This window comes from Pseudophryne corroboree, chromosome 8 (genome assembly GCF_028390025.1).
Source record: "Pseudophryne corroboree isolate aPseCor3 chromosome 8, aPseCor3.hap2, whole genome shotgun sequence".
NCBI classification, from domain to species: domain Eukaryota; kingdom Metazoa; phylum Chordata; class Amphibia; order Anura; family Myobatrachidae; genus Pseudophryne; species Pseudophryne corroboree.
This window is the reverse complement of record NC_086451.1, coordinates 378,842,326-378,869,242: the sequence shown is the minus strand read 5'-3', so window position 1 is coordinate 378,869,242 and position 26,917 is coordinate 378,842,326. Positions and strand designations below refer to the sequence as shown.

At 48.0% G+C, this 26,917-nt stretch overlaps 1 protein-coding gene and 1 pseudogene across 6 annotated transcripts in view; one reads left to right on the top strand and one right to left on the bottom strand.

The window, feature by feature from the left end:
• Positions 1-26,917, bottom strand: part of CCDC61 (coiled-coil domain containing 61) — a 106,087-nt gene that overhangs the window by 78,185 nt on the left and 985 nt on the right. For all 6 annotated transcript variants that reach the window (XM_063937602.1, XM_063937606.1, XM_063937603.1 and 3 more), the window contains exons 2-3: positions 26,719-26,874; positions 18,025-18,107 (exon numbers count right to left, since the gene is read on the bottom strand). In XM_063937602.1, the coding sequence (XP_063793672.1) occupies positions 18,025-18,107; positions 26,719-26,874 (239 nt within the window). The remainder of the gene's footprint in view (positions 1-18,024; positions 18,108-26,718; positions 26,875-26,917) is intronic.
• Positions 16,090-16,208, top strand: LOC134952068 (5S ribosomal RNA; annotated as a pseudogene).

Genomic DNA, 26,917 nt, shown 5'->3' with positions numbered 1-26,917 from the left:
TATCAGGGAATCGTCCAAGTAAGGGATAACTAAAATTCCCTTCCTTCGAAGGAATATCATCATTTCGGCCATTACCTTGGTAAAGACCCGGGGTGCCGTGGACCATCCCTACGGCAGCGTCTGAACTGATAGTGACAGTTCTGTACCATAAACCTGAGGTACCCTTGGTGAGAAGGGTAAATTTTGACATGAAGGTAAGCATCCTTGATGTCCCGAGACATCATGTAGTCCCCTTCTTCCAGGTTCGCAATCACTGCTCTGAGTGACTCAATCTTGAATTTGAACCTCTGTATGTAAGTGTTCAAAGATTTTAGATTTTAGAATCGGTCTCACCGAGCCGTCTGGCTTCGGTACCACAATAGTGTGGAATAATACCCCGTTCCCTGTTGCAGGAGGGGTACCTTGATTATCACCTGCTGGGAATACAGCTTGTGAATGGCTTCCAAAACTGCCTCCCTGTCAGAGGGAGACGTCGGTAAAGTCGACTTTTGGAAACGGCGAGGGGGAGACGTCTCGAATTCCAATATGTACCCCTGAGATATTACCTGAAGGATCCAGGGGTCTACTTGCGAGTGAGCCCACTGCGCACTGAAATTCATTGAGAACGGGCCCCCACCGTGCCTGAGCTTGTAAAGCCCTAGCGTCATACTGAGGGCTTGGCAGAGGCTGGAAAGGGTTTCTGTTCCTGGGAACTGGCTGATCTTTGCAGCCTTTTTCCTCTCCCTCTGTCACGAGCAGAAAAGAGGAACCTTTTGTCCGCTTGCCAACAAAGGACTGCGCCTGATAATACGGCGTCTTATTTTGAGAGGCGACCTGGGGTACAAACGTGGATTTCCCAGCTGTTGCCGTGGCCACCAGGTCTAAAAGACCGACCCCAAATGTCCCCTTTCAAAGGCAATACTTCCAAATGCCGTTTGGAATCCGCATCACCTGACCATTTTACTGGTAGAATTGGACAACGCACTTATACTTGATGCCAGTCGGCAATTATTCCGCTGTGCATCATGCATATATAGAAATGCATCTTTTAAATGCTCTATAGGCAATAATATACTATCCTTATCTCGGATATCAATATTTCCAGTCAGGGAATCCGACCATGCCAACCCAGCACTGCACCTCCAGGCTGAGGCGATAGCTGGTCGCAGTATAACACCAGTATGTGTGTAAATACCTTTTTTTGGATACCCTCCTGCTTTCTATCAGCAGGATCCTTAAGGGCGGCCATCTCATGAGAGGGTAGAGCCCTTGTTCTTACAAGCGTGTGAGCGCCTTATCCCCCCTAGGGGGTGTTTCCCAATGCATCCTAACCTCTGGCGGGAAAGGGTATGCAGCCAATACTTTTTAAGAAATTATTAATTGTTATCGGGGGGAAACCCACGCATCATCACACATTTTATTTCTCAGATTCAGGAAAACTACAGGTAGTTTTTCCCTCACCGAACATAATACCCCTTTTTTGGTGGTACTCGTATTATCAGAAATGTATAAAACATTTTCCATTGTCTCAATCATGTAACGTGTGGCCCTACTGGAAATCACGGTTGTCTCTTCACCGTCGACACAGGAGTCAGTATCCGTGTCGGCGTCTGTATCTGCCATCTGCCTGACGGCCTATGAGACGTCTGGACAGGCACAAGCTGAGTAGCCGGCTGTCTCATGTCAACCACTGTTTTTTTATATAGAGCTGACACTGTCACGTAATTTTCAACAGTACATCCACTCAGGTGTCGACCCCCTAGGGGGTGACATCACTGTTACAGACACTCTGCTCCGCCTCCACATCATTTTCCTCCTCATACATGTCGACACACACGTACCGACACCCAGCACACACACAGGGAATGCTCTGATAGAGGACAGGACCCACTTAGCCCCTTGGGGAGACAGAGGGAGAGTTTGCCAGCACACACCAGAGCGCTATATATGTATAGGGACAACCTTACAATAAGTGTCTATCCCTTATAGCTGCTTATATCTGTTATTTTGCCAAATAAGTGCCCCCCTCTCTTTTTTACCCTGTTTCTGTAGTTGCAGGATGCAGGGGAGATTCTGGGAGCCTTCCTACCAGCGGAGCTGTGTGGGAAAAATGGCGCTGTGTGCTGAGGAGATAGGCCCCGCCCCCTTAACGGCGGGCTCTTCTCCCGCTTTTTTCTGGAAAACTGGCAGGGGTTAAATACATCCATATAGCCCAGGAGCTATATGTGATGTATTTTTTGCCAACTAAGGTAAATTCATTGCTTCCCAGGACGCCCCTCCCCAGCGTCCTGCACCCTCAGTGACCGGAGTGTGAAGTGTGCTGAGAGCAATGGCGCACAGCTGCAGTGCTGTGCGCTACCTTATGAAGACAGGAAAGTCTTCTGCCGCCGATTTATGGACCTCTTCTTGCTTCAGCATCTGTAAGGGGGCCGGCGGCGCGGCACCGGGACCCATCCATGGCTGGGCCTGTGATCGTCCCTCTGGAGCTAATGTCCAGTAGCCTAAGAAACCCAATCCACTCTGCACGCAGGTGAGTTCGTTTCTCTCCCCTTAGTCCCTCGATGCAGTGAGCCTGTTGCCAGCAGGTCTCACTGAAAATAAAAAACCTATTTAAACTTTTACTCTAAGCAGCTCAGGAGAGCCACCTAGATTGCACCCTTCTCGTTCGGGCACAAAATCTTAACTGAGGCTTGGAGGAGGGTCATAGGGGGAGGAGCCAGTGCACACCAGCTAGTCCTAAAGCTTTTACTTTGTGCCCAGTCTCCTGCGGAGCCGCTATTCCCCATGGTCCTGACGGAGTCCCCAGCATCCACTAGGAAGTTAGAGAAAAGCTATTTCCAATTACTATCTGTATCTTTGAGATGATATGGACCATTCAATTTCCTCCACGGGAATAATGCAGTGGTTACCGCAATTTTCATGTGCTTTTGACTAAAGAGTTAATAACTGCACTGAAGGTTTCCCGTAAAACGTTCCCATCAGCAGTGTATACGAAAATGTTTCTGAATATTTTCCACTGCGCGTATCCGTCTCCACAAAGGAGTTTCTTTATGATATATTTTATTTCCTTTTATTATTATTTTTTTATGCTCTTTTTAAGTTGCATTTTTGTATACCTCTATATTTACACATTCTGGTATCCTGGCACTATACCCATGTAACTGGTCATACAATTTTCTTATGTACGCGATTTAAAATTTTTTTTTATACAATTCAAACCTATAATTTGATGTATCTGGATGAATCATGATTTCTGTATATCTCATGTATGGATACCTTATGTCACTTTCTTGTACATTATTTTTAGAGCGCTGTTTTGATTGTATATTTTACAATGCTTCAATAAAAATATATTGGGGAAAAAAAACCCTAAATGCAAAAAATGTCCCTATTAATGTCCAGAGGTAAACAATAGTCTTTATAATCACTGGGGTGGAATTCAATTAACATCGCCGCCTGATCTCCATTCTGAAGTGACGGGAGATTGCAGGGGAGATATTCTTCAATTGATGCCAGTTGTTGTACCCATTAGGGTTGGGTTAGCCGTGTAAAGCAGCTAAACCAGACTAAACTAATGGGTCAACGGGTCACCTTTCACACATTTCAGCTCGCCAGCACGGGGCTGTGAGCTGAAAGGTGTCTCTCCGCAGCTAAGTGTGCCCGAACGGAGCAACTGAATTGCTCTGTTGGGACCCATCTAGTGGCAGACGCAGGGAGAAACAATTGAATTCTCCCCACTGTGTCCACAACCTGTGTCAGAATAAGTTACCACGTAAAAACTGCCATGGATTTTTCCTTTCTCCAAGTTAGTCCAACAGTAAACCTCATTCAGCTCCCTTTGTTATAGCGTCCTGATGTACAAAGTACCAACGTTCGGTACTTTGAGCATGCCCAGGACCCATTCTGCATGTGCGCAAGCGGATCCAGCGACAAAAGAAGGCAATTTAGCATCAGACTGTCATTGATTGACAGTCTGAAGCCGTTTTGGTGCGGCGGCAGCCTCCGTTTGTGAAAACAGAGGAATTTCACCACCGTTTATGGGGAGAGAAGAGCCAGAATCTCTGTTGCATGAACATTTCCTGGAATCTGCGACAGGAGGTGCGTGTCCCCATGGGTGCCGCAAGTTGCCTGATGGTGTGTTAGTGATCCCATGACTGCATCCTAGGATGCAGGTGGAATCACTACTGCAGTGGGAGGCGTCTACTTGTAATAATAAGAATTTACTCACCGGTAATTCTATTTCTCGTAGTCCGTAGTGGATGCTGGGAACTCCGTAAGGACCATGGGGAATAGCGGGCTCCGAAGGAGGCTGGGCACTCTAGAAAGATCTTAGACTACCTGGTGTGCACTGGCTCCTCCCACTATGACCCTCCTCCAAGCCTCAGTTAGGTACTGTGCCCGGACGAGCGTACACAATAAGGAAGGATTTTGAATCCCGGGTAAGACTCATACCAGCCACACCAATCACACCGTACAACTCGTGATATGAAACACAGTTAACAGTATGAAACAATAGAGCCTCTCAACAGATGGCTCAACAATAACCCGATTTAGTTAACAATAACTATGTACAAGTATTGCAGATAAACCGCACTTGGGATGGGCGCCCAGCATCCACTACGGACTACGAGAAATAGAATTACCGGTGAGTAAATTCTTATTTTCTCTAACGTCCTAGTGGATGCTGGGAACTCCGTAAGGACCATGGGGATTATACCAAAGCTCCCAAACGGGCGGGAGAGTGCGGATGACTCTGCAGCACCGAATGAGAGAACTCCAGGTCCTCCTCAGCCAGGGTATCAAATCTGTAGAATTTTGCAAACGTGTTTGCCCCTGACCAAGTAGCTGCTCGGCAAAGTTGTAAAGCCGAGACCCCTCGGGCAGCCGCCCAAGATGAGCCCACCTTCCTTGTGGAATGGGCATTGACAGATTTTGGCTGTGGCAGGCCTGCCACAGTATGTGCAAGCTGAATTGTACTACAAATCCAACGAGCAATAGTCTGCTTAGAAGCAGGAGCACCCAGCTTGTTGGGTGCATACAGGATAAACAGCGAGTCAGATTTTCTGACTCCAGCCGTCCTGGAAACATATATTTTCAGGGCCCTGACAACGTCTAGCAACTTGGAGTCCTCCAAATCCTTAGTAGCCGCAGGCACCACAATAGGCTGGTTCAGGTGAAACGCTGACACCACCTTAGGGAGAAACTGGGGACGAGTCCTCAATTCTGCCCTATCCATATGGAAAATCAGATAAGAGCTTTTACATGATAAAGCCGCCAACTCTGACACTCGCCTGGCTGAAGCCAAGGCCAATAACATGACCACTTTCCACGTGAGATATTTCAGATCCACGGTTTTTAGAAACCAATGCGATTTTAAGAAACTCAACATCACGTTGAGATCCCAAGGTGCCACAGGAGGCACAAATGGGGGCTGAATATGCAGCACTCCTTTCACAAATGTCTGAACTTCAGGTACTGAAGCTAGTTCTTTTTGAAAGAAAATCGACAGAGCCGAGATCTGTACCTTAATGGAGCCCAGTTTTAGGCCCATATTCACTCCTGCTTGCAGGAAATGCAGAAATCGACCTAGTTGAAATTCCTCTGTTGGGGCCTTTTTGGCCTCGCACCATGCAACATATTTCCGCCATATGCGGTGATAATGCTTTGCCGTAACATCTTTCCTGGCTTTAATAAGCGTAGGAATGACTTCCTCCGGAATGCCCTTTTCCTTCAGGATCCGGCGTTCAACCGCCATGCCGTCAAACGCAGCCGCGGTAAGTCTTGGAACAGACAGGGGCCCTGCTGCAGCAGGTCCTGTCTGAGCGGCAGAGACCACGGGTCCTCTGAGATCATCTCTTGAAGTTCCGGGTACCACGCTCTTCTCGGCCAATCCGGAACCACGAGAATTGTGTTTACTCCTCGCTTTCTTATTATTCTCAATACCTTTGGTATGAGAGGTAGAGGAGGGAACACATAAACTGACCGGTACACCCACGGTGTCACTAGAGCGTCCACAGCTATCGCCTGAGGGTCTCTTGACCTGGCGCAATACTTCTCTAGTTTTTTGTTTAGGCGGGACGCCATCATGTCCACCTGTGGACGACCCCATTGATTAACAATCATTTGGAAGACTTCTGGATGAAGTCCCCACTCTCCCGGGTGGAGGTCGTGCCTGCTGAGAAAGTCTGCTTCCCAGTTGTCCACTCCCGGGATGAACACTGCTGACAGTGCTAGTACATGATTCTCCGCCCATCGGAGAATTTTTGTGGCTTCTGCCATCGCCGTCCTGCTTCTTGTGCCGCCCTGTCGATTCACATGGGCGACTGCCGTGATGTTGTCTGACTGGATCAGCACCGGCTGGTGTAGGAGCAGGGATTTTGCTTGACTTAGGGCATTGTAAATGGCCCTTAGTTCCAGAATATTTATGTGAAGGGCAGTCTCCTGACTTGACCATAGTCCTTGGAAATTTCTTCCCTTTGTGACTGCCCCCCAGCCTCGTAGGCTGGCATCCGTGGTCACCAGGACCCAGTCCTGTATGCCGAATCTGCGGCCCTCCAGAAGATGAGCACTGTGCAGCCACCACAGAAGAGACACCCTGGTTCGTGGAGACAGGGTTATTAAACGATGCATCTGAAGATGCGATCCGGACCACTTGTCCAACAGGTCCCACTGAAAATTCCTGGCATGGAACCTGCCGAATGGAATTGCTTCGTAAGAAGCTACCATCTTTCCCAGGACCCGCGTGCAGTGATGCACCGATACCTGTTTTGGTTTTAGGAGGTCTCTGACTAGAGAAGACAACTCCCTGGCTTTCTCCTCCGGGAGAAACACTTTTTTCTGGGCCGTGTCCAGAATCATTCCCAGGAACATTAGACGTGTCGTGGGGACCAGCTGTGACTTTGGGATATTCAGAATCCAGCCGTGCTGGCTCAGCACTTCCTGAGATAGTGCTACTCCCACTAACAACTGTTCCTTGGATCGTGCCTTTATTAGGAGATCGTCCAAGTATGGGATAATTAAAACTCCCTTTTTTCGAAGGAGTATCATCATTTCCGCCATAACCTTGGTAAATACCCTCGGTGCCGTGGAGAGTCCAAACGGCAGCGTCTGGAATTGGTAATGGCAGTCCTGTACCACAAATCTGAGGTACTCATGGTGAGAATTGTAAATGGGGACATGCAGGTAAGCATCCTTGATGTCCAGGGATACCATGTTATCCCCCTCGTCCAGGCTTGCAATAACCGCCCTGAGCGATTCCATCTTGAACTTGAATTTTTATGTATGTGTTCAAGGATTTCAAATTTAAAATGGGTCTCACCGAACCGTCCGGTTTCGGCACCACAAATAGTGTGGAATAGTAACCCCGGCCTTGTTGAAGTAGGGGTACCTTGATTATCACCTGCTGGGAATACAGCTTGTGAATCGCTGCTAGCACCGCCTCCCTGTCTGAGGGAGCAATCGGCAAGGCGGATTTTAGGAAACGGCGGGGTGGAGTCGCCTCGAATTCCAGCCTGTATCCCTGAGATACTATTTGAAGGATCCAGGGATCCACCTGTGAGCGGGCCCACTGATCGCTGAAATTCCTGAGGCGGGCCCCCACCTTACCTGGCTCCGCCTGTGAAGCCCCACCGTCATGCGGCGGACTTGGAAGAGGAAGCGGGGGAGGACTTTTGTTCCTGGGAACCTGCTGTTTGCTGCAGCCTTTTTCCCCTGCCTCTGCCTCTTGACAGAAAAGACCCTCCTTTTCCCCGCTTGTTTTTCTGGGACCGAAAGGACTGAACCTGATAAAATGGCGCCTTCTTAGGCTGTGAGGGGACATGGGGTAAAAATGCTGACTTCCCAGACGTTGCTGTGGAAACTAGGTCGGAGAGACCATCCCCAAATAATTCCTCCCCCTTATAAGGCAAGACTTCCATGTGCCTTTTGGAATCTGCATCTCCAGTCCACTGGCGAGTCCATAAGCATCTCCTAGCAGAGATAGATAATGCACTTATTTTAGATGCCAGCCGGCAGATTTCCCTCTGTGCATCTCTCATGTATAAGACTGAGTCTTTTATATGGTCAATTGTTAGCAGGATCGTGTCTCTGTCTAACGTGTCAATATTTTCTGACAGTTTATCTGACCACGCAGCGGCAGCACTGCACATCCATGCTGACGCAATAGCTGGTCTGAGTATAATGCCTGAGTGTGTATATACAGACTTCAGGATCGCCTCCTGCTTTCTATCAGCAGGTTCCTTAAGGGCGGCCGTATCCTGAGACGGTAGTGCCACCTTTTTAGACAAACGTGTGAGCGCTTTATTTAATTCATCTGACGGGGGAAAAACTACAGGTAGTTTTTTCTCCCCAAACATAATACCCTTTTTTGTGGTACCTGGATGTAAATCAGAAATATTTAACACCTCTTTCATTGCCTCAATCATGCAGTGAATGGCCTTAACGGGCATTAAATTTGACTCATCGTCGTCGACACTGGTGTCAGTATCCGTGTCGACATCTACTTGTGACACCTGAGATAACAGTCGTTTCAGAGCCCCTGATGACTTTTGAGACACCTGGACAGGCACGAGCTGAAGACTCGGCTGTCCCACAGTCGGCATGTCGTCAAATTTTTTATGTAAGGAGTCTATACGTGCACTCATTTCCTGCCATAATACCATCCACTCAGGTGTCTGACCCCCAGGGGGTGACATCCCTGCTAAAGGCATCTGCTCCCCCTCCACATCATTATCCTCCTCAAACATGTCGACACAGCCGTACCGACACACTCCACACACACAGGGAATGCTCAAATAGAGGACAGGACCCACAAAAGCCCTTTGGGGGGACAGAGTAAGAGTATGCCAGCACACACCAGAGCGCTATATATATATATATATATATATACACACAGGGACTAACTGAGTTATGTCCCTAATAGCTGCTTTTTATATAATATACTGTATACAGTGCCAATTTTAATGCCCCCCCTCTCTTTTCCCTCTTACTGTACTGTAGAATTGCAGGGAAGAGCCAGGGAGCTTCCTTCCAGCCGAGCTGTGAGGGAAAAAATAAGAATTTACTTACCGATAATTCTATTTCTCATAGTCCGTAGTGGATGCTGGGGACTCCGTAAGGACCATGGGGGATAGCGGCTCCGCAGGAGACTGGGCACATCTAAAGAAAGCTTTAGGACTATCTGGTGTGCACTGGCTCCTCCCCCTATGACCCTCCTCCAAGCCTCAGTTAGGATACTGTGCCCGGACGAGCGTACACAATAAGGAAGGATTTTGAATCCCGGGTAAGACTCGTACCAGCCACACCAATCACACCGTATAACCTGTGATCTGAACCCAGTTAACAGCATGATAACAGAGGAGCCTCTGAAAGATGGCTCACAACAATAATAACCCGATTTTTGTAACAATAACTATGTACAAGTATTGCAGACAATCCGCACTTGGGATGGGCGCCCAGCATCCACTACGGACTATGAGAAATAGAATTATCGGTAAGTAAATTCTTATTTTCTCTAACGTCCTAAGTGGATGCTGGGGACTCCGTAAGGACCATGGGGATTATACCAAAGCTCCCAAACGGGCGGGAGAGTGCGGATGACTCTGCAGCACCAAATGAGAGAACTCCAGGTCCTCCTCAGCCAGGATATCAATTTTGTATAATTTTACACACGTATTTGCTCCTGACCAAGTAGCTGCTCGGCAAAGTTGTAAAGCCGAGACCCCTCGGGCAGCCGCCCAAGATGAGCCCACCTTCCTTGTGGAGTGGGCATTTACAGATTTTTGGCTGTGGCAGGCCTGCCACAGAATGTGCAAGCTGAATTGTACTACAAATCCAACGAGCAATAGTCTGCTTAGAAGCAGGAGCACCCAGCTTGTTGGGTGCATACAGGATAAACAGCGAGTCAGATTTCCTGACTCCAGCCCTCCTGGAAACATATATTTTCAGGGCCCTGACAACGTCTAGCAACTTGGAGTCCTCCAAGTCCCTAGTAGCCGCAGGCACCACAAATAGGTTGGTTCAGGTGAAACGCTGAAACCACCTTAGGGAGAAACTGAGGACGAGTCCTCAATTCCGCCCTGTCCGAATGGAACATCAGATAAGGGCTTTTTCAGGATAAAGCCGCCAATTCTGACACGCGTCTGGCCCAGGCCAGGGCCAACAGCATGACCACTTTCCATGTGAGATATTTTAACTCCACAGATTTAAGTGGTTCAAACCAATGTGACTTTTGGAACCCAAAACTACATTGAGATCCCAAAGTGCCACTGGAGGCACAAAAGGAGGCTGTATATGCAGTACCCCTTTTACAAACGTCTGAACTTCAGGGACTGAAGCTAGTTCTTTTTGGAAGAAAATTGACAGGGCCGAAATTTGAACCTTAATGGACCCCAATTTCAGGCCCATAGACACTCCTGTTTGCAGGAAATGTAGGAATCGACCCAGTTGAATTTCCACCGTCGGGCCTTACTGGCCTCACACCACGCAACATATTTTCGCCAATTGCGGTGATAATGTTTTTGCGGTTACATCCTTCCTGGCTTTAGATCAGGATAGGGATGACTTCATCCGGAATGCCTTTTTTCCTTCAGGATCCGGCGTTCAACCGCCATGCCGTCAAACGCAGCCGCGGTAAGTCTTGGAACAGACAGGGTCCTTGCTGGAGCAGGTCCCTTCTTAGAGGTAGAGGCCACGGATCCTCCGTGAGCATCTCTTGAAGTTCCGGTTACCAAATCCTTCTTGGCCAATCCGGAGCCACGAATATAGTGCTTACTCCTCTCCATCTTATCAATCTCAGTACCTTGGGTATGAGAGGCAGAGGAGGGAACACATACCCTGACTGGTACACCCACGGTGTTACCAGAGCGTCTACAGCTATTGCCTGAGGGTCCCTGGACCTGGCGCAATACCTGTCGAGTTTTTCCCAACGGTTTATAATCATGTGGAAGACTTCTGGGTGAAGTCCCCACTCTCCCCGGGTGGAGGTCGTGCTGAGGAAGTCTGCTTCCCAGTTGTCCACTCCCGGAATGAATACTGCTGACAATGCTATCACATGATTTTCCGTCCAGCGAAGAATCCTTGCAGCTTCTGCCATTGCCCTCCTGCTTCTTGTGCCACCCTGTCTGTTTACGTGGGTGACTGCCGTGACGTTGTCCGACTGGATCAACACCGGCTGACCTTGAAGCAGAGGTCTTGCTAAGCTTAGAGCATTGTAAATGTCCCTTAGCTTCAGGATATTTATGTGAAGTGATGTCTCCAGGCTTGACCATAAGTCCTGGATATTCCTTCCCTGTGTGACTGCTCCCCAGCCTCGCAGGCTGGCATCCGTGGTTACCAGGACCCAGTCCTGAATGCCGAATCTGCGGCCCTCTAGAAGATGAGCACTCTGCAACCACCACAGGAGGGACACCCTTGTCCTTGGTGACAGGGTTATCCGCTGATGCATCTGAAGATGCGACCCGGACCATTTGTCCAGCAGGTCCCACTGGAAAGTTCTTGCGTGGATTCTGCCGAATGGGATTGCTTCGTAGGAAGCCACCATTTTTTCCAGAACCCTTGTGCATTGATGCACTGAGACTTGGCTTGGTTTTAGGAGGTTCCTGACTAGCTCGGATAACTCCCTGGCTTTCTCCTCCGGGAGAAACACCTTTTTCTGGACTGTGTCCAGGATCATCCCTAGGAACAGAAGACAAGTCGTCGGAACCAGCTGCGATTTTGGAATATTGAGAATCCAACCGTGCTGCAGCAACACTACCTGAGATAGTGCTACACCGACCTCCAACTGTTCCCTGGATCTTACCCTTATCAGGGAATCGTCCAAGTAAGGGATAACTAAAATTCCCTTCCTTTGAAGGAATATCATCATTTCGGCCATTACCTTGGTAAAGACCCGGGGTGCCATGGACCATCCATACGGCAGCGTCTGAACTGATAGTGACAGTTCTGTACCATAAACCTGAGGTACCCTTGGTGAGAAGGGTAAATTTTGACATGAAGGTAAGCATCCTTGATGTCCCGAGACATCATGTAGTCCCCTTCTTCCAGGTTCGCAATCACTGCTCTGAGTGACTCAATCTTGAATTTGAACCTCTGTATGTAAGTGTTCAAAGATTTTAGATTTAGAATCGGTCTCACCGAGCCGTCCGGCTTCGGTACCACAACAGTGTGGAATAATACCCCGTTCCCTGTTGCAGGAGGGGTATCTTGATTATCATCTGCTGGGAATACAGCTTGTGAATGGCTTCCAAAACTGTCTCCCTGTCAGAAGGAGACATCGGTAAAGCCGACTTTAGGAAACGGCGAGGGGGAGACGTCTCGAATTCTAATTTGTACCCCTGAGATATCACCTGAAGGATCCAGGGGTCTACTTGCGAGTGAGCCCACTGCGCGCTGAAATTCATTGAGACGGGCCCCCCACCGTTCCTGATTCTGCTTGTAAAGCCCCAGCGTATACTGAGGGCTTGGCAGAGGCGGGAGAGGGTTTCTGTTCCTGGGAACTGGCTGATTTCTGCAGCCTTTTTCCTCTCCCTCTGTCACGGGGCAGAAATGAGGAACCTTTTGCCCGCTTATCCACGAAAAGACTGCGCCTGATAATACGGCGTCTTCTCATGTTGAGAGGCGACCTGGGGTACAAACGTGGATTTCCCAGCTGTTGCGGTGGCCACCAGGTCTGAAAAACCGACCCCAAATAACTCCTCCCTTAATAAGGCAATACTTCCAAATGCCGTTTGGAATACGCATCACCTGACCACTGACGTGTCCATAACCCTCTACTGGTAGAAATGGACAACGCACTTAGACTTGATGCCAGTCGGCAAATATTCCGCTGTGCATCACTCATATATAGAAATGCATCTTTCAAATGCTCTATAGGCAAAAATATACTGTCCCTATCTAGGGTATCAATATTTTCAGTCAGGGAATCCGACCACGCCAACCCAGCACTGCACATCCAGGCTGAGGCGATTGCTGGTCGCAGTATAACACCAGTATGTGTGTAAATACATTTTAGGATACCCTCCTGCTTTCTATCAGCAGGATCCTTAAGGGCGGCCATCTCAGGAGAGGATAGAGCCCTTACAAGCGTGTGAGCGCTTTATCCACCCTAGGGGGTGTTTCCCAACGCACCCTAACCTCTGGCGGGAAAGGATATAATGCCAATAACATTTTAGAAAATATCAGTTGTTATCGGGGGAAACCCACGCATCATCACACACCTCATTTAATTTCTCAGATTCAGGAAAACTACAGGTAGTTTTTCCTCACCGAACATAATACCCCTTTTTGGTGGTACTCGTATTATCAGAAATGTGTAAAACATTTTTCATTGCCTCAATCATGTAACGTGTGGCCCTACTGGAAGTCACATTTGTCTCTTCACCGTCGACACTGGAGTCAGTATCCGTGTCGGCGTCTATATCTGCCATCTGAGGTAACGGGCGCTTTAGAGCCCCTGACGGCCTATGAGACGTCTGGACAGGCACAAGCTGAGTAGCCGGCTGTCTCATGTCAACCACTGTCTTTTATACAGAGCTGACACTGTCACGTAATTCCTTCCAACAGTTCATCCACTCAGGTGTCGACCCCCTAGGGGGTAACATCACTATTACAGGCAATCTGCTCCGTCTCCACATCATTTTTCTCCTCATACATGTCGACACAAAAGTACCGACATACAGCACACGCACAGGGAATGCTCTGATAGAGGACAGGACCCCACTAGCCCTTTGGGGAGACAGAGGGAGAGTTTGCCAGCACACACCAGAGCGCTATATATATATATATATACAGGGATAACCTTATATAAGTGTTTTTCCCCTTATAGCTGCTGTATAGTTAATACTGCGCCTAATTTGTGCCCCCCTCTCTTTTTTAACCCTTTCTGTAGTGTAGTGACTGCAGGGGAGAGCCAGGGAGCTTCCCTCCAACGGAGCTGTGAGGGAAAATGGCGCCAGTGTGCTGAGGAGATAGGCTCCGCCCCCTTATCGGCAGCCTTATCTCCCGTTTTTTTATGTATTTTGGCAGGGGTTAAATGCATCCATATAGCCCAGGAGCTATATGTGATGCATTTTTTGCCATCCAAGGTGTTTATTATTGCGTCTCAGGGCGCCCCCCCCAGCGCCCTGCACCCTCAGTGACCGGAGTGTGAAGTGTGCTGAGAGCAATGGCGCACAGCTGCAGTGCTGTGCGCTACCTTGTTGAAGACAGGACGTCTTCTGCCGCCGATTTTCCGGACCTCTTCTGCCTTCTGGCTCTGTAAGGGGGCCGGCGGCGCGGCTCTGGGACCCATCCAAGCTGGGCCTGTGATCGTCCCTCTGGAGCTAATGTCCAGTAGCCTAAGAAGCCCAATCCACTCTGCACGCAGGTGAGTTCGCTTCTTCTCCCCTTAGTCCCTCGATGCAGTGAGCCTGTTGCCAGCAGGTCTCACTGAAAATAAAAAACCTAAACTAAAACTTTCACTAAGAAGCTCAGGAGAGCCCCTAGTGTGCACCCTTCTCGTTCGGGCACAGAGATCTAACTGAGGCTTGGAGGAGGGTCATAGGGGGAGGAGCCAGTGCACACCAGATAGTCCTAAAGCTTTCTTTAGATGTGCCCAGTCTCCTGCGGAGCCGCTATCCCCCATGGTCCTTACGGAGTCCCCAGCATCCACTTAGGACGTTAGAGAAATGGCGCCAGTGTGCTGATGAGATAGGCTCCGCCCCTTTTTCGCGGCCTATTCTCCCGCTTTTTATGGGATTCTGGCAGGGGTATTTACCTCATATATAGCCCCAGGGGCTATATATTGAGGTATTTTAGCCAGCCAAGGTGTTTTTATTGCTGCCTCAGGGCGCCCCCCCCCAGCGCCCTGCACCCTCAGTGACCGGAGTGTGAAGTGTGTATGAGGAGCAATGGCGCACAGCTGCAGTGCTGTGCGCTACCTTGGTGAAGACAGGATGTCTTCATGCCGCCGATTTTCCGGACCATCTTCTTGCTTCTGGCTCTGTAAGGGGGACGGCGGCGCGGCTCCGGGACCGAACATCAAGGCTGGGCCTGCGGTCGATCCCTCTGGAGCTAATGGTGTCCAGTAGCCTAAGAAGCCCAATCCGGCTGCAAGCAGGCGAGTTCGCTTCTTCTCCCCTTAGTCCCTCGCTGCAGTGAGCCTGTTGCCAGCAGGTCTCACTGAAAATAACAAATTCTAAGACTATAACTTTCTAAGAGCTCAGGAGAGCCCCTAGTGTGCATCCAACCTCGGCCGGGCACGAAATCTAACTGAGGCTTGGAGGAGGGTCATAGTGGGAGGAGCCAGTGCACACCAGGTAGTCTAAGATCTTTCTAGAGTGCCCAGCCTCCTTCGGAGCCCGCTATTCCCCATGGTCCTTACGGAGTTCCCAGCATCCACTAGGACGTTAGAGAAAGAAGCTTCCTGCTGCAATACCATACAGTGCTGCGTTACCATACAGAGACATCATTCCAAGGAAGCAGCAGTGATGGCTACTGTATTCTGTCCACAACCTCAGTGTATACTCCTTTTGTGAAGTCCTCTGTATTACTACTCCGAGTTCACTCAATCACAGGCAAATCTCACACATGAGCAAAACAGGCAGTTAAGAAAGAGTCCTTATCACTTGCTCCACTGCAGGAGATTCTGGCCTCACTGTGCAGACTATCCGGTATATCAGCTGAGATCCAAAAACATCATCTGCCTTTAAGTGTTGCTGCTACCTCTGTCACATGTCTGTGCAGCCTCCAGGGACATATAAACAGCAGGTCCTCTTTTTTTTTTTTTATTATTATTTTGTATATTGTTATTTTGATAAATTGACAACCGATTGCTAGCTTAATATATTAATTAAAAACGTTTTATTATTATGATGTGTGTCCCCAGATATTTGCCATTAGGGTGGCCAATCCCGGGATCAGGAACGGCAGGAAATCGGGATTTAGGCCAAAAATCGCCCAGGATTCAATCGCGAGCAGCAGAAGTGTTACACTGAGTCTATTTTTTCTTTCTGAAATATCAGGTCTATCATTTCCTTATTCTATACCAACTTGGTCAATTACTGGAAAACCTCTTTTCATACACTCTCTCATCCAATTGGGTACTCCCGCATGTCAGTAGATGTTGTCCTAACTATCTACAGTCATACCGCGCTGGACATGCCCGATCTCGTCTGATCTTGGAAGCCAAGCAGCGTCGGGCCTGGTTAGTACCAGAAAGGGAGACCCTCTGGGAATACCGGGTACTGTAGTATCAAGGGATACACAACCCACTCATGTACCCAGGAAAGCAGAAGTGTACTTACTTCCTTCATAAACCAGAAAATTGAGGCAACAACACACTCTCTCATTGCCCATTCGATGAATACAGATGGGCAAAAGCAGAAGTGACTGGTTCTGTAATAATTTCCTATATCCTCTATTTCCACCTACAAATGTTCTGCAATACTTTCCTATATCCTTTATTTCCACCTATAAGTATAGGTTAATATCATTGAGCATTTAGGTACTATTACCTAACCACGCCCACAATTCTTTTCCATCCAGAAGGAGTCGGCAGTTGAGAAGCCGGTTTTCTTGTTCCTCTCTTATGAATATATAAATAATATATCATAAGTTGATAGAGAGAACAAGAAATCTCATATTTCGCTCTGATGAACGTCAAATATTAACACTCGCTTATAATTCAGTGGGTGTGCAGACCAGCAACCTGCCACCTACCCCATAACAAGTGAGTAACATACTACTGTTTAATTCTGTTTTAATTAACTGTTGTTGATATAAACAACAACAGTCTCGTCTGACTAAGAAATTAATAAAAGTTAAGTTTTAGATCTATTTTCATCCTTCTTTCACATACATACAACAATATATGTACATAAATTAAAAACAAAGTGTGCCCCAGTGAGACAACACAACAGTCTTTTTTTCTCTTTTGCCTCTTCGTGAAAGAAAAAAAACCCCAATAAGAGTTTGTTCTGAACTAAAGTCCGGGAGCACCACCAACCCAGCTCTACCGCAAAAACCCAATCGGCATAGTCGGTAGCTATACGTTGGTCCCTACAGACGTATTTATGGTTTAAAAATTATTCAACGCTCATTTATAATCTGATCCAGTGCAGATTCCAAAACCCCAACCCATTGCAGACTATCCGGTATATCAGCTGAGATCCAAAAACATCATCTGCCTTTAAGTGTTGCTGCTACCTCTGTCACACGTCTGTGCAGCCTCCAGGGACATATAAACAGCAGGTCCTCTTTTTTTTTTTTTTTTTGTATATTGTTATTTTGATAAATTGTCAACCGATTGCTAGCTTCATATATTAAATAAAAACGTTTTATTATTATGATGTGTGTCCCCAGATATTTGCCATTAGGGTGGCCAATCCCGGGATCAGGAACGGCAGAAAATCGGGATTTAGGCCAAAAATCGCCCAGGATTCAATCGCGAGATTGGAAGCTCTAATACCGGGGATTGAGGGATCATGCGGCCCTTTGTTTTTTTAAAGCCGGGCAGCGTTGAGCGTCCTCAGGATGCTAAAACGCTGCCCGGCTCCCTCTGCACAGCGTGACGTGCAGTCACAGGCCACAGCAGTCAGCCATCCGCCGCCGCAGAGTCCACTGGATGTCTCCCACCCCCATCGTATGGTGAGTTATGTGTGCGGGGCGGGGCGAGAGGGGCGGTCACATAGGGAAAAGCCAATTGCGGGATTGACCATTTTTCAATCCAGATACCCGGATTGAAAAAAATGGCCTGGGATTGGCCTCCCTATCTGCCATACCAGACTTATTACAGTAGTAGAGCAGAACTACTTAAATAAAAATTGGATACTTTTTTTTTTTTTTATTTAGAAAAAGGGTTTGTGCAGGTCACACAGTGGTTCTGCGGCAGAACAGAAATAGTAATACAGCACAGTAATTAAATACGTAATTAGCACCCAAATCTATCAGTTGGATTATATTGCTATATGCAGATTTATAGGTTCCAGAATGAATCCTCTACACGTGGTGACATGACATTGGGATGTGCTACTGCAGTAAGGGTCACCATACAGAATGCAGGAACGTTACCTGAATGAGGGCAGAGTGCAGCATGTTGCAAAAGATGGAGAACTGCTTGAAGTTCCCAGTCTTGTGAGTGAGGTCTTCTATAACTGTAAGCAAATGCAGATGGGATATGGCTATTAGCAAACAGCAAACAGCAAACAATACAATGATAAGACATATAAGAAACGTAAGCATCCAACCTGCTAATTATTCCCTTTGGTGTGACAGCTGCCATACAAAGGGTGATCACTGACAGATAGGAAGTGCTTAGGAATCGGTCACACCTTGCCGCTTTTTTGGCACTTTCCATACTTAACCAATGATTGTTTTTTTCCAAAAACCGCTCAAAAATTGTCTGGAATTTTTATGAGTGAATTAGGTGAAGAACAAAATGATTTTTGTGAAAAATAAAATATCTATTTTTTATTTTATTTTTAATATTTGAAAAAAAAAATTTTCACCTAAACATTGGAACATCATCTGTCACCATTGGAACATCGTGATCATCTTTCATTTTAAAAGCTCAGACAGCCACCAGGTACACAGGCGGCACTTGGGGGGGTTAATTAACATTTTCCCAGTGGCTGTCTGCAGCCACTGGGTGGGGGGGGGTCCTGCCGTGCTGATTGGTCAGCAATGATCGGCAGCATGGCAAACACTGGGGGAGGGTGCAGGTCCCCCTGAGAGATGCAGCTGTGGAAAGTTTCTCTGCCATGTAGCCGCACACGCTGTTTATCTGACTGGTCACATCCTGTGCGACCAGGTCACATAAAGCACATGCTGGTGTGGTCGCATCTGTTGCGACCATGCCAGGCAAGTGGTTAAATAAGAAAAAAAACGAAGAAAAACAGACAACTGCTTCTACAGCGCCTCAAGTGCAAAAGGCTGATAATCAAATTCCCTGATAGTGGTTAAATAAGAGGATTTTAATTACCTACCGGTAAATCCTTTTCTCGTAGTCCATAAGGGATATTGGGGAGACTTCGTATGATGGGGTATAGACGGGGTTCAACGGAGCCGGTGCACTTTAAATTTGTTCACTGGGTGTGCTGGCTCCTCCCCTCTATGCCCCCTCCCACAGGCAGTTATAGGTAAAACAGTGCCCGAAGGAGAAGGACATATATGAGAGAAGGGACATGATAAAGAGTGGTGAGATTTAACACACTACGAACATATAACAACCAGCAACGGCTGGTAACAATAACAGCAACAGCTGAACAGGCAACCGCATAACAGAGAGCCTGCAGAAAAGTCAACGCACTGAGGCGGGTGCCCAATATCCCTTATGGACTACGAGAAAAGGATTTACCGGTATGTAATTAAAATCCTATTTTCTCTAGCATCCATAAGGGATATTGGGGAGACTTAGTACGATGGGGACGTCCCAAAGCCTCCAGAACAGGCGGGAATGTGCGGGGACTTCTGCAGCACCGCCTGCCCAAACTGGGTATCCTCTATTGCCAGGGTAACAAACTTGTAGAACTTCACAAAGGTGTTCTTGCCCAACCAGGTAGCAGCTCGACATAGTTGCAAGGCCGAGACTCCACATGCAGCTACCCAGGAAGAGCCCACTGATCTTGTAGAGTGGGCTTTCAGAGACTTAGAAACAGGTAAGGCTGCTGACACATAGGCCTGTTGGATAGTAAGCCTAAGCCAATGAGCAATGGACTGCTTTGAAGCAGGACAACCCTTTTCTTTCGCATCATAGAGCACGAACAAGGAATCCGTCTTTCTGATCCGAGCCGTTCGCGTGACATAGATCTTCAAGGCTCGCATAGCATCCAATGCCTCCAGAAGCGCAGAAGTGTCAGAACTGGACGGAACCACAATAGGCTGATTTAGGGGAAATGCAGAGACAACCTTCGGGAGGAACTGCTGCCTAGTCCTGAGCTCCGCTCTGTCCTTGTAAAAGACCAAGTATGGGCTCTTACACGATAAGGCCCCCAATTCTGAGACACGTCTAGCAGAAGCCAGAGCCAGTAACATCACTGTCTTCCACATGCAGTACTTGTCTTCTACGTCATCAGAGGCTCAAACCAGGAGGACTGTAGAAATTCCAACACCACATTCAAATCCCAGGGTGCTGTCCCAGGGTGCTGTAGGCAGCACAAAAGGAGGTTGTATGTGGAGTAGCCCTTGCAAAAAGGTCTGAACTTAAAAGTGCCAATTTTCTCTGGAAGAAAATGGAGAGTTGAAATCTGGACCTTAATGGAACCCAGACGCAAGCCCTTATTCACACCAGCCTGCAGGAAACGGTGCAACCGTCCCAAGTAAAACTCCACTGGCAGATACGGGTGATCCTCGCACGAAGAGACATATCTCCTCCAGATATGATGATAGTGTTTTGACGTCACAGGTTTCCTGGCCTGAATCATGGTAGCAATAACCTTTTTGGAAAGGCCTTTATGAACTAGGATGTTCCGCTCAACCTCCATGCCGTCAAACGAAGTCGCCGTAAATCCGGATAGACGAACGGTCCTTGTTGAAGAAGATCGCTTCTTAAGTGGTAGAGGCCAAGGGTCTTCGACGGACATGTCCAGAATTGCCTGGACTCCCTGATTTCTGATTCACTTGAGCACCCTTGGGAGCAACGGAATCGGAGGAAACAGGTAGACCAGCCCGTAAGGCCAAGGCGACATCAGTGGTTCGTGAGCACCAGTGAAGCTTCTTGTTGAGACGAGAAGCCATCATGTCTATCTGCGGGCAGCCGCACCCACTCCCCCGGGTGGAAATCATGACGACTCAGGAAGTCCACTTCCCAGTTGTCCACACCCGGAATCAAGATTGACGACATTGCTCTTGCATTTCTTTCCGCCCAGAGATGTATTTTTGACACCTTTCGCATGCAGGCTCTGTTTTTTGTTCCTCCTTGTCGATTGATCTACGCCACTGCTGTGGCGTTGTCTGACTGAACTTGAATCGCATGATCCGTGAGCAGAGTAGAGGCCTGAAGCAGAGCATTGTAGATCAACCGAAGTTTCAGAATGTTGATCAGAAGGAGGGCTTCGTGGGCTGACCTCCTGCCCTGGAACTGTGCACCCTGGGTGACAGCACCCCATCCTCGCATCTGTCGTAAGGAGGGTCCAATCCTGAAACCCAAAACTTCGGCCTTCCAGTAGGTTGGAGGACTGCAGCCACCACAGGAGGGAAATCCTGGCCTGAGGTGACAGCCAAATCATCCGGAGCACCTGTATATGTGAATTGGACCACGTGCACAGGAGATCCAACTGAAATGTTCTGGCATGGAACCTCCCATATCGGATCGCCTCATATGAGGCGACCATCTTCCCCAACAAACTTATGCAAAGATGGATGGATACTCGAGTAGGTCGGAGCACCATGCAGACCATCTCCTGAAGTTGTCTCGCTTTGTCCTCCGGGAGGAACACCCTCTTGGCCACTGTATCCAGCAAGATCCCCAGGAACAGGAGCTGTTGTGTCGGCTCCAGGTGGGACTTCTGTAGATTGAGAATCCACCCATGGTGTGACAGTAGTTGAATAGTGAGGTCGATATGGAGCAATAAAAGCTCCCTGGATCTTGCTTTTATCAGAAGATCGTCCAGGTAAGGGACAACATTGACCCCCTGGACCCGGAGTTGGAGCATCATCTCCGCCATCACCTTCGGGAATACCCTCGGAGTCGTGGACAGGCCAAAGGGTAGTGCCTGGAACTGGTAACGATTGTCCAGTAGGACAAACCTCAGATAAACCTGATGAGGTGGCCAAATTGGAATATGAAGGTAGGCATCCTTGATATCCAAGGAAACCAGGAATTCCTGTTCTAACAGGCCCGCAATCACTGCCCTCAGGGATTGCATTTTGAACTTGAAAACCTTCAGGTAAGGATTCAAGGACTTTAGATTCAAAATAGGCCGCACCGAGCCATCCGGCTTTGGTACCACAAACAGGTTGGAGTAATAACCCCTGCCTCGTTATGGTATCGGTACTGAAACAATGACGTGGGACTGGACCAACTTTCAGATGGCCTGTTGTAATGTAACCTGCGTATCCTCCAAAGTTGGTAAGCTCGATTTGAAAAATCATTGGGGAGCAGCACCGTCGAAATCTAGCTTGTAGCCCTGAGAAATTAGTTCCCTTATCCAGGTATCCTGGAAGGAGCCTTCCCAGATGCGGCTGAAGTGACGCAGTCGAGCTCCCACCTCAAGATCTCCACGGGGTGGGTGGGCACAGTCATGCTGAGGACTTAGTGGAAGCAGAACTGGTGCTCTATAAACAGGCCCCTATTTACCCAAGCACTAATGCTGTATTTGCCTAGGGCATCATTTTTGCATTCTGTTTTCATCCTGTTCTTCAATGTGTTCCCAGCTCTGAAGTGGACAGGGATACAGGAACAACCGGTATCTAATAACATAATTGATACATTTACAGCAGCACACAGAATTAGATGAGTGTGCTTGTGTCTACTGGGAGGCAGTGACCTGGACACTTATCAGATTATGTTAGTAATAACAGGGCTGCGTCTTACAGGGATATGATGTGAGGAGGGGGCATCCTTTTGCGGCACGCGGGCAGGGGTCCTTATGCGGCAGGGTTAACTTGGGACGGAACAAGTTAACCAGGTACGCCTCCGTCCGCCCCCACACTGCATCCTCGTCCGCCCCACTTGTCTGCACCGCCGACCTCATCCAGTCACGGCTGCTGCAGGAGAAGAGGAGGCTGGGTTCTGGGCGGGCTTACTACTACTACCTGCACTGCCCACTGCACCCCGTCATGGCTGCTGCAGGAGGAGAGGAGGCTGGGTTCTGGGCGGGCTTACTACTACCTGCACTGCCCACCGCACCCCATCATGGCTGTGCAGGAGGAGAGGAGGCTGGGTTCTGGGCAGGTTTACCACTACCTGCACCAGTGCCCATATCAACAGACGGCCCGCCCTGCTTTCAGAGATGATGGCAGATCACATGTCTCCTGTGAGGAGGGAGGAGGAAAGCCGCCCTGATAGGAAAAAGAGTGCCCATGCGGACGCTGAAGACTGAGTGTGAGTCTCACCCACAGACATTTTTACAGCCAATAAAAATATTAGCCCTTACCTGCAAAGTCCACACACTGGGGGATATTCAATTGTTTGAAAAGTCAGTTGGGTGTCTGTTTTTTCCTATCTAATAGACAGGAAAAAACAGACACCCAACCGACTTTTCAAACATTTGAATTCCCCGTACTGTGTATGTTACCCTGCTTCCTCTCTGTGGGGGGTCATTCCGAGTTGATCGCTCGCTGCCGGTTTTCACTGCGCAGCGATCAGGTGAAAAAACGGAATTTATGCACATGCGTATGGGACGCAATGAGCATGCGCGTCGTACGGGTACAAAGCCCGTTGTGGTTGTGCACAGGTTCGCACTGACGGCCGCAAGAATATTGACAGAAAGGGGACGTTTCTGGGTGTCAACTGACCGTTTTTAGGGAGTGTTTGCAAAAACGCAGGAGTGTATGAAAAATGCAGGCGTGGCTGGGCGGGTGTATGACGTCAAATCCGGACACGAATAGGCTGAAGTGATCGCAAGCGCTTAGTAGGTTCAGGGCTACTCAGGCAGAGAAACGCGTAGAGGGTCATTGATTTTGCTTGTCCACTGCTGGAGACTCCAATGGACCATCCGCTACTGATTCCGAGGGTTTGTTATACTCCCCACCAACTCTTTCTAACTGGACACATCCTTGCTAACTCCCCCCGCTGTGCTTGAAAAGCCCCGCTTGCCGAGGTGTCACGCTGCAACTGTGATTCTCCCTGCCTGACTTCCAGACACAGGTGTTATCGGCTGTTGAGAGCTACCTCCGCTATTTGCCACTGACGGGAACCAGCGTTTACAACTATGGGTGAGAACGGCATTTAATGTTAGGGGTGAGCAACAACAACAAAAAACACTTGCTTGAACTCTTACCAGTACCCTTTCAAGTTTAAGATTGAGACATTCGTCTAAATAACTTTATCAGGTCGGATGCAACCAGCTTATTTCACGATTGTGGACTGCAATATCAATTGGCGTAGTAGCCGATTTTAGTTATCTCAATTCACTGTGAATGTGTTTATATACATGTATATGTACTGCACTGCATATGTTTTATATATATTTCTAATTAATTATCTATAGGTGGTTCTTTCTACCTTTTTTATTAATAAACGATTTTTATCTGATATCAGCGCTCCTTTAATGTTTTTTAGAGAACATTAAACTATATATTTCTACTTTGAAACTGCACAAACTGTTTTTGCAGAGCTCAGCTGCACAAGTGTTCGCACTTCTGCAAAGCTAAAATACACTCCCCAGTGGGCAGCGGCATAGCGTTTGCACGGCTGTTAAAACCAGCTAGCGAGCGTTCAACTCGGAATGACCCCCTGTGTGCGATTTCCCTGCCTCTCCCCAGAATAGAGAAATATTCTGCACCATTATGATATTTGTAAGCTAACTGTGAAAATCAGCATATGAACAAAAAATAAGATGCTACATTTTATGTTCATATGCTGGTTTTCACAGTTTGCAGTTTGGGAGATACATGATACTATTATTGTTTTACGGAATTATTGTTATATATATTAATAAAAGTAAGAGAAGAGGGGATCGTACAGTGAGATATGAGGGGGAATACCACAGCTCTCTGCTCACACTGATATGTGGTATTATTATTATATAGGGGAGAGGGGACCGCACAGTGATGGGAGGCATTTGATATGCCAGCTGTCGGGATCCCGGCGCTGACCATACCAACGCCGCAATCCCAACAGCCGGCATACCGACAACTATTCTCCCTCTTGGGGTGTCCATGACACCCCTGGAGGGAGAATAGCGTACGCCACCATGCCCGCAGCGTGGCGAGCCCGCAAGGGGCTCTTTTGCGCTCACCCCGTTACCTGCATGCCGGCAGTCGGAATCCCGGCGCCGGGGTCCCAAGCACCGGTATAACATACTACACCCATAGTGATATATGAGGGGGAATATCGCAGCTCCCGGACTCTCTTTTTCTTGCGGCCCAGACTTAGGCCTTGATTATTCTGCCCACTTGGGATTTTGAGTTTGACATGCCTGTTCTAGCACTCTACCATTGCGTTCTCCATCAACACTTACAGCAGCCTATGGCAGGCTCATTGTGTCCATCTAAACATGGCCCCTATGGAAGCAGATAAACACTTTTGCAGTGACACGCCAGCACCCATGTGGCGGAAGTAATTGCGGTTACTTCAGGCCAGCAACAGTCATCGCTCGATTTCTGTAACCAGCTTTCTCCGATTTGTGTGTACCACCTTTGTGTGTACATTCTGTATTACACATGCGCCGTCTGGGTTTTCACAATTATGTGCACATATGCAGTAGCAAATAATCACTTAACTATGCCAACATCGGTATTGGTCCAGTTAGCGTCCATCTCTGAATCAGGCCCAAAATGTCACAGAGTGAGCACTAGCTGGTGAAATGCACAGGGTATCTCAGCCATGACAGGCTCCTGTGGAAACTGATGCTTGGGAGATTTCGGTGCCACAATTCAATACAAAATACAACGTTCAAACATCTAGCTTGGTTGTAAAATGCGTTAAACTACAAAATAGCAAAAAGGGGCTAATGGGAAAAAAAAAAAAAAATAATTATATATATATATATAGTTAATATGACCTGAAAAATGCAATGTATTATATGTTGATGCTGGTATGAAAAATTTGTCTAAAGTATCTTTGAGAAACAATGGCATCAATAGAAGATAAGTAATATGGCGCAATTTATGTACACGGATTACCAACTAGTATTCATTCTAGCACCCTGCACCTGCCATAACCCGTGCAGTTCCTCTTTTCTGCCCAAGACGTCACTGTCTACCCTGGTACTTCTAGCACACTCTGGTCTGTATCTCAGTGCTGAGATACAGTCCAGAATGTGCTAAAAGCACCAGAGCTGGTGGGGGCCCAAGTGCAATGAATTTGTGGGGCCCCCCACTAGTGTTATTGATGGCAATTCATGAGCGCGCGCACACATGAATTAACTTGACGCTGCAGCATGGATAGACAAGCGCGCCTCCGCACCACCTACAGATGCGGCTGGCTCACGGGTCACCATCTTGTGGGATTTTACATCCCTATCCCACTCTACACTTATGACATCTTTGGCAGCGGCTGAGCCGCCAGAGGGGATTCCTTCTTCAGAACGTGCTGTCTGACTAACTTCTCACAGCACTGTGTGGGGGCCCCAAGAACAACCGCCCCTGTTGCCCCTCCCTTAATCCGGCCCTGCACCTCTTGGATGCTGAGCACACACATGAAGAAAAGATTCAATGTACATCTTAGGGTAGACATCCAGCTTGCAGTATTATAATGCTAATCAGGTATTAATGTTAGTTAAAATAATATATAATTATGCTGTTTTCAGGTCCTGTCCTGCAAAGAACATCCACTTGGTGACACTTATTACACAAGTTAAATGAGTTCAGTTTATAAGTGTAACAGAAAGAGCCCTTCACATAGGAGTCAATGTATCAAGCAGTGCAAAGTGTAGGCCAGTGGAACAGTGGAGAAGTTGCCCATGCCAACCAGCTCCTATTTATCATTTTAGAGAATGCACCTGATAAATGCTCTCTCAAAGCTCATTGGTTGCAACGGGCAACTGCGCCACTCTTTACACTGCTTGGTATACCCACCCCAGAGTCACATGAAGCTGAGGAAGGAATCAGAGGAGAGCTTCAGATGAGTCACTGTGCTCTCCTTTACTTAGTGGCACTCACATTCAGCATCGAACTCCCCCCTCCATTGGTCAGTCGTCAGAGCGTCCTCCACTTCCACTTCAAGACGGTCGCCAGCGTCACGGACACGCAGTATGTGCTCTATGCCCCTAAATACACACCGAGCTTCTGCCATCCCAGCGTCATCCATGATGTGATCTGAAAGAGACAAGACAAAAAACAGAATACAGGTTATCACCAA